Source organism: Parasteatoda tepidariorum, chromosome 7 (genome assembly GCF_982258835.1).
Source record: "Parasteatoda tepidariorum strain Cologne lab strain chromosome 7, Ptep-v5.0, whole genome shotgun sequence".
Taxonomy (NCBI): domain Eukaryota; kingdom Metazoa; phylum Arthropoda; class Arachnida; order Araneae; family Theridiidae; genus Parasteatoda; species Parasteatoda tepidariorum.
In genome coordinates this window covers 98,634,936-98,652,917 of record NC_141761.1, presented here as the reverse complement: position 1 = coordinate 98,652,917, position 17,982 = coordinate 98,634,936, and the positions used below count along the sequence as shown (strand labels likewise).

At 33.6% G+C, this 17,982-nt stretch overlaps 1 protein-coding gene across 6 annotated transcripts in view; it reads right to left on the bottom strand.

Annotated features, from left to right (window-relative positions):
• The window catches only part of LOC107450334 (alpha-2-macroglobulin-like protein 1), a 75,987-nt gene that overhangs the window by 25,315 nt on the left and 32,690 nt on the right, over positions 1 to 17,982 (bottom strand). Inside the window, exons 17-22 of one of the 6 annotated variants that reach the window (XM_016066099.5) lie at positions 17,843 to 17,921; positions 15,678 to 15,769; positions 15,499 to 15,586; positions 13,526 to 13,658; positions 7,780 to 8,008; positions 4,469 to 4,708 (exon numbers count right to left, since the gene is read on the bottom strand). In XM_016066099.5, the coding sequence (XP_015921585.3) occupies positions 4,469 to 4,708; positions 7,780 to 8,008; positions 13,526 to 13,658; positions 15,499 to 15,586; positions 15,678 to 15,769; positions 17,843 to 17,921 (861 nt within the window). Of the gene's footprint in view, positions 1 to 4,468; positions 4,709 to 7,779; positions 8,009 to 11,573; positions 11,704 to 12,726; positions 12,863 to 13,145; positions 13,288 to 13,525; positions 13,659 to 15,498; positions 15,587 to 15,677; positions 15,770 to 17,842; positions 17,922 to 17,982 lie in introns of all 6 variants that reach the window. The other 5 variants (XM_043047104.3, XM_016066097.5, XM_016066098.5 and 2 more) reach the window with 5 other exon arrangements.

The window sequence follows — 17,982 nt, the reverse complement described above, 5'->3', positions numbered from 1 at the left end:
TCCGGATGCCGAATACAGAGAGTTCAAGTCACAATGGGACTCGATACCAAAAGCCGAAAAGTCATCCGAGAGACTGATGGAACAAATAAAGATGCGCCTTCAAAGGCAGAATGTATGCATGAAAGAAGACGCTACAACAGCTTTTGTAACAAGCGGTGCAAGGCACAGTGCCAACGAAGAGAAGAAATGGAGGAAAGGAACAAAGTACCAGATGGCGAGAAAATCTCAACCTTCGACAACTACAGGTATGAGTAAACTTACTAAGGTTAATGATGGCGTGAAAATCTTCCGTGGCAACTGTTTTCGGTGCAATAAGCCAGGGCACATGGGAAAATTTTGTCCTGATTTTCCAGACAAGCCAAAGATGCCAGGTAATAAAACCGAAACTTTTCTTACTACTCATTGTAGTGCATTTATTTGCCAAAATGACAGTAGCCGAAATGTGTGGCTCAAAGACGATGGAGCTACAGCACACATCACAAATTCAGCCGAATATTTCAAGACGTATCGTCATTTTGACAAGCCAGTAGAAATCGTAGTTGGTAACAAACAGACAATACCAGCGTATGGCTGCGGAGAAATTGACATGTGCGCAACTGTTGGAACCCTGCAAAAGTATATTGAGCTCAGTGATGTATTGTATGCACCAGATATCAGCAAAAATTTACTATCAGCTTCAAAGGCTATGAAACGAGGAATCTCAAACTTCGGAGATTCAGATGACATGGTTTGTCGTTTCTTTCGTAAAGAAAACCCGGAAAATATACTTTTAGAAGCTCCATGTTCATCAAGCGGACTTTTTGAATTACGTGCAAAACCGGTCAAGCCAGAAGAAGGTTCTGCTGCTTCAGCTTACCTAGTCGATGATGACGTAACAACACCTTACCAAGATACAACAATGGTGACAACGACAAAGTTGCCATTATCAGTTTGGCACAGAAGATTCGGACATCAGGGAGTACAATATGTGAAACAGTACTTGCGCCAAAATGGTATAGACTTCATCGATGATGGACTCTTTTGTGAACCTTGCAGGTATGGTAAACAGTGCCGACGAACTTTCAAATCAAAACGATTTAAAACGAAGGAGTCAGGTGAGATCATACATGCAGATTTACTGGAATCGCCAGTTTTATCAAGAGGAGGAAAGAAGTACATGCTAGTGATCAAAGATGATTATTCCAAATTTCGAAGTGTAGAATTTCTGAGACACAAAGATGAAGCTGTTGATAAAGTTAGATCGTTTCTTACTCGGGCTAATGAAGACGGCATAAATGTGAAGGAACTGGTTACAGACGGCGGTCGTGAGTTCGAAAATGCTAAGATGGCTAAACTGACTGATGATGAAGGCATCAAGTTAAGAATCACTATGCCGTACTCGCCAGAACAAAATGGTGCAGTTGAGAGAGAAAACCGCACAATAATGGACTCAGTTCGTACTATGCTCAAAGATACAGGCCTACCGCAGTTTTTATGGGCAGAAGCAGCATCGACGGCTGTCTACATTCTTAATCGAACTGGACCAAGTAAAATCACAGGGAAATCTCCATTCGAAGTATGGTTCGGACGCAAGCCGAAAATCGACAAGTTTCGAATTTTTGGATCAACTGCTTTTGTACATGTACCGAATACCAATAGAAGTAAACTGGACGACAAGGCTGTCTTCAGAAACGACTTCTAGTGCCAGTACTAGTACATCAACTGGTATGCAGTTTGAAATTTCAGGCAGTTCCGACGGTACTGACTTGCAGGAGGGTGAAAATCTTCGCAATGTAGAAGATGAACTATCACAGATGACGACGCATGGATTGCGTGACCGATCAACTATACGCCGCCCACCCAGATTTAACGACTATGAAGTCTACAGCAGCATCCTGAATTTGACAGAACCCCAATCATATGAAGAAGCTATGAAGTCTTCGATGCATGTCAACTGGAAACGAGCCATGGACGAAGAGATGTCTTCGCAAAACAAGCACGGTACGTGGAAACTTGTTGAACCACCTGAAGGAAGAAAGATTCTTGCAAATCGCTGGGTTTACAAAGTGAAGACTAACCCAGACGGCTCTATCGAAAGATTTAAGGCTCGATTAGTCGCGAAAGGATATACGCAGACGAAAGATATCGACTACGGGGAGACTTTTAGTCCAGTGTGTCGCTACGACACTATTCGAGCTCTAATTGCAACAGCAGCTAAGGAGAAATTAAAATTATTTCAAATTGACGTGGAGACAGCTTTCCTTTATGGTGATTTGACTGAGGATATATACATGTATCAACCCGAAGGATATGATGACGGAAGTAGACGTATATGCAAGATGCTCCGACCTTTGTACGGTCTTAAACAAGCTGGTCGATGTTGGAATACCAAGTTTACGGACGTGCTAAAGAAGCATGGTATGACCCAAAGCAAATCTGACCACTGCTTGTTCACTCGTAAAGATTCGGGACACAAGATGCTGATGGCAATTTATGTAGATGATGGTATTGTTGCTGTACAAGACGAAGCATCATTCCTCACCTTTATGAACGAACTCAAGCAACATTTTAACCTTAGAGTGACAACGTTAAATTGTTTTCTTGGTCTACAAGTTGAACAGTTGAAGGACGGTTCAATCTTTTTGCACCAAGAAGCATTCACTAAAAAGATGCTAGAGCGTTTTGGGGATGCTACCAAAACATCACGCATTCCGGTGAAAAAGGCAAATCTGAAAGTTGAATATGAACTTCCGAATGCTGATGGGATGATAAAGATCAAGGAGGCAAATCCTCTTAGCAGTCACATTCCATACAGATCAGCAGTAGGTAGCTTACTTTATTTAGCGATGGGAACCCGACCTGACATTGCTTATGCAGTAAGTTTAGTATCTCGTAAATTGGACAATCCCACAGAAACTGATTGGGAAATTGTGCAGACTACATTCAGGTACCTTCGTACTACCGTTGCACATGGCATTGTATATAGCAGTACAGATGATAGAAGCCTTATGTTGTTTAGTGATGCAGATAACAACAGTTGTGCTGAAACTCGGAGATCTCGCACAGGTGTGATATCTTTCTACGGTGGAGGTGCAATTACTTGGAGAAGTAAATTGCAGGAGGCTATATCTAATTCAACAACAGAAGCAGAGTTTATGGCAGCAGCGGATGCGACAAAAGATCTGATATGGTTAAAGCACCTGTTTGCCGAGATAGCCAACGACGTCTCATTACCAATCCTCCAGATTGATAATCAAAGTACCATCAAGTACATCAAAAATCCGATGTTTCACGCTCGCACTAAGCACATCGATCAAAGATACAAGTTTGTTCAAGATGAGTTTGCTAAAGGACATTTTGAACTAGGCTACGTCAGAAGTGATGAGCAACGAGCAGACATTCTGACGAAGGCACTTCCAGTACCTCAGTTTTATGCTCAAAAGACATTACTTGGTGTGAGAGCAGTTCTTTGAGTGACAATATTGACTACTGACTGTTTTCATGCTCGAAGGAGGCTGTTATAAATCGAGCATGCTATAGCGAGCCTCACGCTATTTTTGTTTATCATGTAGAGTTGCACTTTCGTAATCTGGCAACTTCTATCTCTTGTATATTCCGAGTTTATTTTTTTTCTAATCGTTCTTTTCCTTTTTTGTTTCTAAATTCTTATTAAATACTAATTTAAAATAGCTGTCACCTTTATTTTGCTAATATTTACAACAATTGTGAATTAAACAAACTATTATTGTTACTGGCGTCAATAATCATGGTCCTCTTCAGACATCATGGCATTAACGTGATTATTTTTTGACGTTCCGGGTTTGTTTGTATATGCTTCCGAACAACCTGTTGTTCTAAATTTAAATTTTGTGTCTTTTTTTTGTGCAAAAAAATGTGTTCTTCATATTTTAAAATATCAGATGAAGATATGAAAAAAAACTACTTTGGGAAATTGTACTAAGTAGATATACAATCACTTGATCATTGAGATGCGAATTTACGCTATTTAGTTTACACCAGCAGATATTTTACTACCGGAAATTAAGCTTTTGTAAAGGGTTTCTATAAAAATAATTATAAATCGATAGCCATCAAAATAAACAATTAAATTAGGAACTAAAAAGCAAAACTAATAGAGAAACAGTGGAGATTTGCTACAAAAGAATGTAAAAAATTGAAAAACTATCATTGAGGAAAATGATGCTTAACTAATTTTTATAATTAAAACTGCTGAAGTTGATAAAATAGGAAAAGAAAATGTTGTTTTCTTTATCTTGCTTATGACAGCTCACTCGTTTGATATTTCAGTTTTCATTCCTTTGTGACCAACGCGGAAAAAAAAATCCACTGCTTTGGAGGCAATATACATAAACATTGGAGTTTTATAAATGTAGATATTAGAATAAGTTTTTGTGATATTACGTTAACTTTTATCTGTTTTTATAATGGCAAAATTAATAAATATTACAACATGTTTTCATGATCTTACCTTAACTTCGATTGGTTTCCTTATGGCATCTCTGGCATAATCATTCGATGTCGGGGAGCTTCCACAAACGTCACTTGATTCCGCTGACACTGCGCTGACAGTGATTTGAACTTTACCTACTTTCGTTGCTGTTAATGTGACAGGCAAAGTAACACTGGATTGAGGGTGAACACAAATGTCTCCATCTATGGAATTGTCGGTAACTTTAAAGCCTTGTGGATCTTCAAGAGTTACTGTTACCTAAAAACCGAATTATATTATACAGTTTTCCTGGCATAACAATCACACATGTAGTTGTGATTTCAACTTGAAACGTTAATTTAAAAAAAACATTTTAGAAACATACATTAAAACATATTTGTGTTGACTATTAAAATAAATAATTTTTGTAAAGTAATAAGCAAAGATACATTAAAATAGAAAAAAGATTCCCATCTTAATGCTATTTGAATATTTTTGGTATTTTAATAATAATTTATTGAGATATCTTTTTCAAGACGAATAATGCTGATAAGAGAATCCCATTAATCAAGTGTCCTTTTAAAAAATGATGTTTTATTATTAATGAAATATTTTATGAGTAAGGTGTCTTAAGGACTTGAAGATATCTGTATGATAGTTAATCATAATGACATATTAAAAATATAAAATCAATAGCAGTTTTAATTTTAAAACAAATTCGATATTATTTTTAATTTAGGCGTATATGTTAATTTCCGGTAACTGTAAGAGGTATTTATGGGTAATTCAACAACCGCGTAATAAAATAATTCATTTCGTACTTTAACAGACCGTGGTAAAGTGGATATAGGTATCTCATGATTGTGTTACTTGAATGTTGTGCAAAATTATGATAATTTTTATTTTATAACCGTCGTTGAACAGCCGATCCAATTTTTTGAGTTTACAACTGCCAATGTTCAACTCCGTAGCCTTGTAATTTTGCACCCAGTCCAGAAAACAAGGAGATCAAGTATTGGGGGAAATTTGTCGTCGTGGGGGACTTTTTGATAAAACGTACATGCATTTGCTTTACATGGAGAAGGAAACCACGAAAACCTCCCACGGTAAGCCTGATGGCATGGCGTCTCTAACCTATGACGCGTCTACCAATGAGAAAATTTTACGTCAGCACTGTGGTCGGTGCAAGCCAGATGCAGAATTCATATCGACCAGTTATCACTAGAATTTGAATTCGGAACAATGATATAGTGATGATAATTTTAATTATGATAATATCGTACAGATATACAAGGCAGCTCCACATCCTGTGAGCTATATAGTGGACCACGCTCCTTTCTCTCGCTACTAAACTAAATCCATTTGAAATGTTTTCAATCGCAAAATATTAAGAATTTAAATCACTTTTTAAAATCTTAAAAACGCATTTATCATTAAAGAATTACAATTATTGAAATAAATATTTTTTTAACAGAAATTAATGACATTCAATAGAAAAACTTGTAGAAACAAAACAATAATTTTGCTTTTAAAAAACAGCATGTATAATGGCGCGTCTCTTATATATTCTTTCAATGTTACGACTTTCGTAAGTGCCATCAATGATTTCTTCTGCTCTTGGAGCACGTTTTCTTTACTATCCTTAAAAAGCGTAATAGTACGATTAATACTTATTTTTCGATAAGCAACAAGAGCAATAAATAAAACTACCATTATTGAACCAGCACAAGTATAATTGTGACATAGTGCCAAACGCTTATTTTGTTGAAAGGAAATATTCACTTTTTACCTTTCATTTCTTCCCAAGTTATAACTCAAGTTTGTTTCAGCTTTTCGTCTTGAAAGCGAAAAAAGAATTTTTATTAAAAACCTTTGCTAACATGTACTTTTAGGATTTCCTGCTTACGACAGTGTACACGTTTGATATTTTTTGTTGACAATACAAAAATGAACTCAGATGCAGACTTTCTTTGTCACCATTGTAATATATATATATACATAAAAAATATAACATATATAAAATATAATTAAAAAAAAAAAAAAAAATATATATATATATATATATATATATATATATATATGGGTCATTCTCACGAAAACTGTCATTTTTCAGTTCATAAAATCCCAAAAAAGTAAAGTAAATAAAAAGCTCTGTGTATTAATAGAAATATGTAATGGCATTATAAAGAAAGTATATATCCAATAAATTATACTTAATATTTAAATTAGTTAATTAATTTCACTATTTAAAAAGTGAGGGAATGACATTTTATTTTAATACATGTTTTTCTCTAAGTTACAGCTACCTCAAGTTTGAAAATAATAACATACTAAGTATATCTAATATTTATTATAATTTAGTTTTATATATTTAATAGTTTTTACAGGTTTGGGAAATAAAATTGGCAGGCACGATTGAACAAAAAAAAATTTAATAATATACTCATCTTGAATCATTCCCTCATTTTATACACCAGTGAGGGAATGACAAATTTAATAAAATTTAAAAATAACAGTTAGGCCTAATTAATTTCTGAAATCAATCACATACAATTATATTCATACAAGAAAGCAACATATAATTATCCACTTTCTCGATGAAGTTGTATTTTATTTTACTCTAAAAAACGACATGAGGGAATGACAAATGTAAAAAATTTTACCTGGTTTAATTCATTCAAATTTATTCCACAGCAAAGCTTCTTTAAGTTGAAGATGGAAACATACTGCAATTTTGTTCTATGATGCCAGTTGTTAACTGCTAAAGTTTCTATTAAAATATTTTTATTCTAAGAAGATGCAAGTGATAAGAACATTGTTGTGAGGGAATAATGCGAAACACTAGGGACAAATTTTAAAATAGTGCTGTGTTAATATTTTTATCAAAAATTAAATTTAAAATTGATTTTCTGAATTCTATATTTCAATATTCTGAAATAAAGACACGAATTTGTAAATTTTTTTTTTAAATTTCAGAAACAATTTTTTCTTTTTTTAAATCAACAGTGGGGACAAGTGAGGGAATGACATATTGGTATATTTTAATTACCTAAAATAAATATAAAAAAAAATGATAATTTTATTTTTATTCTTTTGTTAGCCTGCAAATGTACTGGGGACATGAAAATGACTGTTTTTGTGAGAATGACCCACACACACACACACACACACACATATATATATATATATATATATATATATATATATATATATATATATATATATATATATATATATATATATATATATATATATATATATATATATATATATATATATATATATATAGAGAGAGAGAGAGAGAGAGAGAGAGAGAGAGATTTTGCTCTATAACTGTTAAAAGAACTCACGGGTAATGAAGCATTAGCATAACTGGATATAGACACCACCATAGTAAATTCTTCTCCCCTGATGACTGATACGGGTAACGTATAGTCAATGAAAAATGCTTGGAAACCGGTGATAGTTGTTGTGTTCGATATGCCTAATCCATCAGCCGTGTTGATGCATACAGCACTTCCTACCCAATCTGTAATAGTATCTGGCAGTGTTACTGTCTTTTGGAATGTCCCATCCTCACTGAAAAAAATGGGTAATGACATTCAGTTATGAGGTATATGTAGATTGAAAAAGTTGGGTATATTTTGAAATAAATACTGCTACCGAAAAGAATTTTTACAGAAATGTCCAGTGAATTAATAGTAATTAATAATGATTAATAATAATAATTAATAGAAATTAATAATAATAATTAATTAATAATATGTGGCTTGTCCAGCGTGTTATATGTGGCGTGTTATATGTGGCTTGTCCAGCGAATTAATAGCGTGCTAAAGCAAGTTTCATCATTAACTCCTAAAACTCTACACTCGGAGGCGCGAGAGCCAATAAAGGGCCAAGGCCTACTCAGTTTTGCTGGGGTGCAAGAGCAGATGTTCCGGTTGGATGGGCAGCTGAACACGGAATTCCCCAGTGTTTAGTTCACAAGCACGCTCGGTTCACATTTTATTGAACCACTGATGGGATGAAAGGCTGAGGCCACCTTTCCCGACTCGAAGATAGAACCAACGACCTGTGGCACGAAAGCGCGGAGCGCTATCACTCAGCCACCGGGCATCATCAATAACTCATAGAAGAGAGAAAACCTCCGCACTGATGAATTTAATAGTCTGACGTAACGAATATAAACTGCACAGTGGGTAAAAAATAAGAAAGATATCACAACGTCCGGACTGCAAAATTGAGCAGTGGGAAGAAAATAAAGATATCTCAACGTTTGGATTACTACATGATTGGATTTCTCGTTTATGGTAACCCGCTCCAAGGCTTTCTCTTTACTAGGAAATGTTGGTTTTATACTGCAAATTTTAAAAGAATAATGTTACAAAAACTTAAAAGTATAGAAAAAAGATAACTGACAACGAAAAAAAAAAGAATTTAAGTGATAAAAACTGAGTATTACATTTTTACTGCAAATCCATTTGATGTTTGTGAAAGAAAAAAATCTACAACCGAATACCCTGTCTAACTCTGATCAGATTTTCACGAACTAAGAACTAATCTTAATGGTTTGAGATTCTAACATTAAGTATGCTAATTAATTAGGTCCCGCGGTGGACTGATCGTAAAGACACGGTTCCCAGGAAAACACCAAAGTCAATCATCGATGGCTGCGTTCAGTAAGCGGATGGATGAGCACTTTGATCAACCTGCGCTGGAACCAGGTATGCTCGGTATCGGTCCTCGCTAAACTGTTCGACCGTAAAGTGCTCGACTTCGCGAACAGGTCGTCGGACTACCAAAGCAGGGGAGCCATTCCCTCTGCAGAGGATCAAAATAGCGATGAGATGTCTTCAGATCATCCACAGGGACGTTTTTCAGACCGCCGCCAATTGCCCATTGTGCAGCTCTAGTGGGACGTAAGTAAAGTACCTACCTACCTACCTAATTAATTAGAGCAGACGATGTTTTAACTTATCAAGTCATACACAAAACGCTCTCTCCCTCTGAAAAATGAACTTGGATTCTTGACCCACAGAATGCGTTGGGGGGGGGAGCCCAAATCAGAGAGAAATATGATCTCAATAACTTGATCGGGTATTTCCACCCCTTAATGTTATTTTACTTTTAAGTATTTCGCCATATTTCGAGAAACTTTCGCCATACCTTTAAAGCGAATCAAAAAAATTTGCACGTAATTAAAAATTTGTTTCTCTAGAGTTAATACAATAAAAAATAATTTTTGCATATTTTTATTATTTTTATTCTTTATTAATATAAGTGGTAGTCGAGAACAATATATATATTAATTTTAACATTATTTTAAGGAATGTTATTTTGTATGTTAAAAAAAAATTGAATGCAATTGGTCGGATAGTTCCTGAGATATCCAATTTTTTTTTTAATGAAGTCATTTTTTTAAAATTTAACTTTACAAGAAATAATCTACCGATTTTGTTCTAATTTTGTATTTTGTTCGTTTTAATTTCTAAGGTTAGGCCATCGAACCTTTAAGATTGAGTCTTTGTGCGTTAAAATCCGATCATTAGATCAAAAGTTATTCAAGATGTCCTTTTTTGCGTACTGTGCATTAGCAGGATTGGCAAATACTATGTTTTTTTTTCAGAATATTTCATAGGGTGGTAGGCGTTTAAAAACTAAAGTTATCCAGAATTTTTGATAATTCTGTCCATGTTTTAAAAACCACAGCATGAGAGATGCACAACAAAGTAGCGTTTCATATGAACTTTCGAATCATTTTCGTGTAGTGGTGTAGAAAATAACTTTAAATCAAATTTACAAACCAAAATATCATACATTAAAGCATAAACTTAGTTTCTACAAGATGAACTTTCGCCTAAGGCGTAGAAAGGTGGTATCCCTGCATTAGCATAACACATATAAACTAATCTACCAAAAAAAGTAGTAATTCAGTAGAGTAAGAGTTAATAAGAAAGATTTAAAATTGGATGCAAAAGGTTCTATATTGCGTAATTAAGATCCGTGTATGGAAAAAACAGAGGAAACAAAAATAAGCACTCATCAAATTCATGCAACATGTCACTCGTTAGTAACAAACATTATGACATACAACATTCTTATACTTTAATAATAAAGGGTGTCCCAAAATTATTTCAGGATCTAAACCACACCTCTCCCCCTTTTTTTCCCTTTCGGTAATAATAACTGAAGCAATTGGTGAAGTAGCGAGCAATTAAATGAAGTATTAAAATCAGAAATTTCGAAAACAACTGAGTTTAAACATTTAAAGTAAATGTTTAAATTGTACAAGTAATGTTACTGCATAAGTTCGATCAAGTTTATGCCATGTTTCATAGGCTTGCCATTAAAAGGTAGCGCGTGGGGCTGACGAAAAATCGAATTCAGTGAAATTCATTGAAGTAAAGATTGGGAAATGTGATGACCTTTTGAACAGAAAATTTAGTTTATCAGTGGTTTTGGAACTATTTGAGCAAACTTTGTTTTAAATATTTTCCCCACAAAATTGAGTCACAAAGATTGTAATCTGGGGAATAGGGTAGGGTAGGGTAGTGTTGACGATCGATGCGCACTCAAAACTGCTGTGTTTAGATTTTTTTTATCATAAAAATGATTAATAACAACAAAGTTGCACGTACTCACACGAAATCCCAACCTGCCCAAATCGCCAAGTTTTAACTGAATCTCGCCAATGTTTCAAAAGTTATTAATTCTTTTTCCATACAGTCGAATAGCTACCACCCTGTAAAACTAAGGAAAAAATGACTATGCTGATATTGCGTTCATGGTAGATACAAATGGTACCAAATCTTTGTGATTGCGTGGATTTCCTTTCTAGGAATTAGTAATAATGAAACTTTAAAACGCTATGTCGCGACGCAGCAGCAAATTAAAGCTAAAATGTTTAGCAATGCGATAGTAAGTTTTTCAATAAAGTAGCCCATGTCGGTTTAAGACATATAAGACATTTGCTGGATGCTATTTTTAGCTAGCATATTAATTTTCTGGCAAAGTAAGTAAAAGTTTTGATAATTCAAGTAGGAGTGCAGAGTATTTATTGGTATTGTAAATTTAAATCATGTCTTGCTTTGTTTGGGACACCCAGTAGGCAGATACATTAGGCTGGCCTTAATAGCCTACTTACTTTGTCATATCTAGCTCAAATAGCCAAGTTTCAGGGAAGTTACTGCGCACCTCAGAAATAGATTGCAAAGGACCAGCTGGTCCAGCTGAACTTGATGGCCTACGCCTAATGGGAGCAGCATCGAATTCTTCTAATAAAAACAAAATTGCTTTTAAATATTAATTTTTAAATATCAAGAACAAACCCAGAGATTGATGGCAATTGTAGATCTTGATAAAAGTGAGATGAGTGACAATCTAAAAAGTCGAAGAATTTTTCTGAAGTGCATAATCATAATGCTTCTTTATAGATGAAAAAGTGTGCCACAATTCAAAGGCTTATAAAACAAATTTAAATCCCACCTTACTTTTGGAGCAGAAAGCATCCAGAAATGTGAAGTTCCAAAACCTACTTACTTTGTCATGTCTAGTTCAAACAGCCAAGTTTCAGGGAAGTTACAGCGAACCTTAGAAACAGATAGTAAAGTAAGAATTCCTTTTCTTCTAATGAAAAGAAAATTACTTTTAAATATTAATTTCTAAATATCAAGAACAAACTCAGAAATTAATGGCGATTGTAGATTTTAATACAAGTGAGATGAGTGACAATCTAAAAAATAGGATTTTTCTGAAGAGCATAATCATAATGCTTCTTTATATATGAAAAAGTGTGCCACAATTCAAAGGCTTATAAAACAAATTTAAATCTCGCCTTATTTTTCGGGCAGCCAGTACCCAGAAATGTAAAGTTTCGATGGCATACTTGCTTCGTCGTATCAAACTCAAATAGTCAAATTTCAGGGAAATCACTGCGAACCCTTAAAACGGATTGCAAAGGACCAGCTGGACCTGACGGCCTATGCTTAGTGAGAGCAGCATCGAATTCCACTTTTTCTAATAAAAGCAAAAATTCTTTTAAAAACTAATTTGAAATATCAAGAGCAAACCCAGAGATTGACGGTGATTGCAAATATTGATACAAGTGAGATGAGTGACAATCTGAGAAGTAGAGGAATTTTTCTGAACAGCAAAATTCTAAGAAGTGTAATGATTAATGCTTCTTTATGTATGAGAAAGTGTGCCACAATTCAAAAGCATACAGGGCAAATTTAAATACCGTTTTACTTTCGTAGCAGCCAGCACCCAGAATTGTGAAGTTTCGATAGCCTACTTACTTCGTCGAATCAAACTCAAATAGCCAAGCTTCAGGGAAATTGCTGCGAACTTCTGAAACAGATTGCAAAGCTCCACCTGGCTCTGCAATCGCAAGAGAAAAAGGACGGTGAGTAGTGCTACCCAGTGCTACAGATCCTAGTTGAAAAAGTATTTTTAAATATCAAAAAGAAATCTGCCTATATTGCAACAATCAAAGACCAAGCCAGAATAAATATGATTGCCAGTCTTATATGAAAAAAAGATGCAACTAAGACTTTTGGTGTCATTTTTTTATTTATAATTAGAGTGTTAACGTTCAAGAAGTGTCAAAACTTTGCCAATCTACATAAAAATAAGATGCCAAACTAAAAATGTGAACCCTGTCTAAATTTTGGGACACCAAGTTCACAATGACTTGAAGCGTTTAATCCTTACTTACTTTGTTACATCAAGCTCAAACAGCCACGTTTCCGGGAAATTGCTGCGAACTTCTGAAATGGATTGCAATGCAGCAGGACCACTTCTCCCTGCTGCTGCAAGCATAATAGGACGACCATTGGGTCCTTCTATCTCCCCAAGAACTAGTAAGAAATTGTTTTTAATTATTAAAAAAATATGTCATGTTGCTATTATAATTCATACAAAGGTCTGTAAAAATGGGATGGAAAATTTTTTTTATGAAAAAAAGCATATGTGTCCTATATGAAGACCTTCCATTTTTATTTGAAATGTTTACTTTGAAAAATAAGAAAATTTAAATCCTGTCAAATGTTGGAACACCCAATGTAAGAGGAAGGGAAGCTTTAATAGCCTACTTACTTAGTCATATCGAGCTCAAACAACCATGTTTCAGGAAAATTGCTTCGGACTTCAGAAATGGATTGCAACGCTCCACCTGGCGCCGACATTGGTAGTGCAATCTTAATTGCTCGGCCGTCTGGCCCTGCTACTGCTTTAGTTTTCCAATAAAAAATTTATTTTAAGCAAAAAATTCATGTACATTGAAAGAATGCGTTTAAAAGCACTTTACGTAATTTTGAATGTGAGTAAAAAAAATTTTAGAAAAACGTAATTTTCTTTTATCACCAGAATGAAATTTATTATTTTAGCATTTATATCAATATCCCATTACATTTTACTTTCAAAAAATAAATGTGAGAAAGAAAACAAAGTCTATACGTTTAATGGTGTCTTTGCTATTCATATATTTAAAAGAGTTCTTAAACATCTGTTTTTGATACCGAAAGATGCTTGTTATTCTGACTGCCCGGCGAGCATCATGCCCGGCGAGCACTAAATTACTCTTTACAATAATATTAAGGGTAAGAAGCTTCACCCCCTGCTCGCTTTGCTCTCCAACACTTGTGGTCGCTTCGCAGTCATCTTTGTTTCAAACAAATCTCATTAAAAACAAAATGTATTCCTCTTTTTTACGGAAATCTCTCAAAAGGTGAGAGCATGTCACATATGTAAGCCTAGAAACTTGGAAACAATTTTGAAATTTAATTAACAATAAAACAAAATTCTTAAATTTAATTCACAGTAAAATAAAATACAGTATACATTGAAATAAGTTTTGAACTTAATCGAATGCTATAACTCTTAAAGAAGCCCTAAAAATTGAGCTCAAACAGAGCAGAGGCTTTACTACTTTTTTAGTCTTTACTTGGTACATTAAATTTTATCTTTCAGCTGTATATAGTATTTAGTAAATTGAACGATAAAATAGTATTAACTATGTGAGGTTATTAAATTTTTCTCATTGATGGTGGACATTAGATTTCACTCTTTATTTTTTCCATTTATTTCCTATTGCAGACAAAAATGCATGAAAAAAATATAAAAATGAATTCAAGGTAATATTACAGATGTACAAATTGTTATTTTAATCGATACTGCAAAATTTGTTAAAAAAATTACTTGGTTTTGTTAAACGCAAACTCAATGAGAACGGCTATATTGGTATGATATGAAAAATGGAATTGACTTGTCTGGTGTTGACATTTAGCGTGAGATTATTTTATCGAACAAGGAACGAAATACTGACACATTAAAAGTTCACTTCCACATTGTAAATTTCCTCGTAAATGGAGATAAACAATCCATACTCGATAATCTTTCCTTTACACACAAGCAGCACAAATGATCATAATTAAAAGACGATGCTACTTAAGAAAAATTTGCGAAAAATTATTTCAATTTTAATTTATTTTAAATTTAAAATTAATTATATAATTAATTTAAACAAATCAACTAAGCTTAATTAATCAATAAATTAAAATGTAATACATTAATTAAACTTTAATTAAATTAATTAAATTTTAGCTTTGATTACTTAAATTAAATCTTAATTTTAATTAATTAAATTTTGATTAAAATTATTAATGCTTAATTAATTAAATTTAGATTAATTTATTAATTAATTAAATAAATTTTAATTAATTTATTAATAATTAAATTTAAATTAATTTATTAATCAATTCTCGGTTAGAACTTAATCAATTAAAATTTAATTAATTTATTAATTGAACTTTAATTAATTGATTTTAAAATTAAATTTTAATTTTAATTGTTTAAATTTTACCTAACTTATTAATTAGATTTTAATTCATTGATTAAAAATAAAATTTTAATAACTTTAGTTAAATTTTTTTTAAATATTTTTATTATTATTTTTTGAATTTTAAACATATCTGGCATCTTTCACGTTGCATTGGGAAATGTTTTTCGAAACATTAAGTGCTCCTCAGAGCATAATATGAGTACTAGAGACTCTGTACTAATCTACTCACCAGCTGCTCCACCGGGTCCAAATCTCGGGGCATTTTCACATGGTCTTGTAAATATGTACAAGTTACTGATAACAAGATAGCCAGAAGTCTGAAATGGTAAGAATTTATTAAAAAACACAATAATTCACATGAAAATATTTATAAATTATATTAAAAGAGAGAATTTTGTAAAAGTTTACCGAGAAAGCGGAAAGCGAGTCTTGATATGAATATGAGTTTCCTCCTGGAGGATAAGCTATTGAAAGGCTTTTGACAGCAGCATTTTGTAATCCTAAAAACAGAATTAAAACCTGGTAAGAATTCATAAATAGTTTCTCTATTGTTCTTCTAATAAAGACAGATTTAAGTTCAAGTAATTTAAATATACGCAAATATATATAAGCTTCTCTTATATGGTAAAATTAACTCGAGTATATCTCGATCTATTGCAACAATATAGTTACACATTTTGTTGAATAGTTTGTTATAATTTAAGTAATTGTTTCGAATAAATCAGTATTTTTATGGAAATAAAAGCTTAGTTACGAAGTAATTATTTAGAATTATTTTTGATCCTTTCTAAAACGGTTGAATAAATTTTAAACAAAAAAGGTGAAATGGTGCTACATCTGGTGTCGGAAATAGAGTAACATATACACCAAAGAGCCATTACATTATGATCACCCTGCTAATAACATGTCGGACCACCTTTAGCCCTTAAAACTGCTAGCACCTCCGTGGTATTGATTCCACAAGGTGCTGATAGGTAGTCTGAGGTATCTGGTACCAAGCGCTTACCAACTGGCCCTGCAATTCCCTCACATTGCTAGGGGGTAGCGTGGCAGCACGAATTTGGTTTTCCAAGTAGGACCACAAATGTTCTATTAGATTAAGGTCAGGTGAATTTGGGGGCCAAGACATGACTTGAAAGTCACTGGAATGTTCCTCGACGATTCAACCCTTATGACATGGTGCATTATCCTGTTGGTAAACACCATACCCAGCAGGGAAAACTTTTGCTATGAATGGGTGAACCTGGTCTGCAACTATGTTTAAGTAGCTTACAGACGTCAGGGATTGTTCTATGAAAATTATGGTTCCTAATGTGCCCCATGAAAACATTGTTCCTGGACGAGAAACCATGAAAACCTGGGTGAGCCCATTGTTATAGGTGGAGGGTGGTCATAATGTAATGGCTCTTTGGTGTACATATATGCTATAAGAAACTCAAGTTACGGCTCGAGAGGAAGTAGTGCAGCTCACGTAAGGAAGCACTGCAATTAGTTTTCGATCTTATGTCATGATAGAGGAGGAAATAATTTTAATACTATTGCTGTGAGGCGTGGTGGCTCAGGGGATAGAGTGCTCGCCACTCTGTAAGGTGAGTGGGTTCGATTCCTAGCGACTGTTTTTCGTTTCGGATATCGCACTCGGCTAGCATCAACCACAGTGTTGATATAAAATATATTCAGTGGTAGACGGATTATGGGTAAGAATCCCCTTGTCGTTAAGCTAACCGGGGGAGTTCTTCATGGTTTTGCTTTCCATGTAGGGCAAATTCGGGTAAGCTCTATAAAAGAAAGTCCTCCACGAAGGCAGATTTCTCTCAATACTTGTTCCCTTGTCTTCTGGATTGGGTTCAAAAGTACAAGGCTGTGAAGTTGAAGATTAGTAGTCGTAAACTCAATAAATTGGGTCAGCTGTTCAACGACGGTTGTAAAATAAAATACTTTTGCTGCCTACTATCCTGAAATGATTTGCGTGATTTAATTATTACGAGACAGATTTTAAATTATTACTAACTTCCCATACAAAACGAACTTAAAAATTATCGCTGACATCTCTTAAAAATAATTAAAATTTAAACCAAAGTACTTCGGAGCGGAAAAAGTCGCAGAAAACGAATAAACGGTTAACAAAGATATTTGGTTAATATATTGCTTAAAACAAATTACGGTATTAGGAGCAGGAGTTGAAGAATACAATATTTAAGTACAGTTGTGCTGTGCATTCAGCTTGGTTACCATTAAAGTTAATATGTTGTATAAGAAAGTTATAAGCAGTGATCAAGCTGGTGACCAAACGGCGGCCAGTTATCTTATAATTTAAGAATTCAAACTCCTATAATTTTACTTTGATGTAATTTATTGTATTTTAAATTTCATTAAAATTTCTAAAAGAAGTTTTTGAGGAGTTTTCACTAATCCATACAGGATTCAATTTAATGTATAAATCTTTGTGTATAATCTTAATCTTATTAATAAATCTTAATGTATAAAACTCTTAAAGCAAATTAAGGAAATCATAGTTGCTTATTAAAACTTATTGCCAACTGTTTGAAGGTTTAAAATTATAAATATATTACCTGGTTGAATTGGATTTTGGTAACAAGGGTTTGTTGAGTAATAGTCGTTGTCGTCAAATCGAGATAGCATTTGAAAAATCTGTAATAATATTTGAAACAATAAATTTTTTTAAAAAAACGAATTTAATTTTTATTCAAAA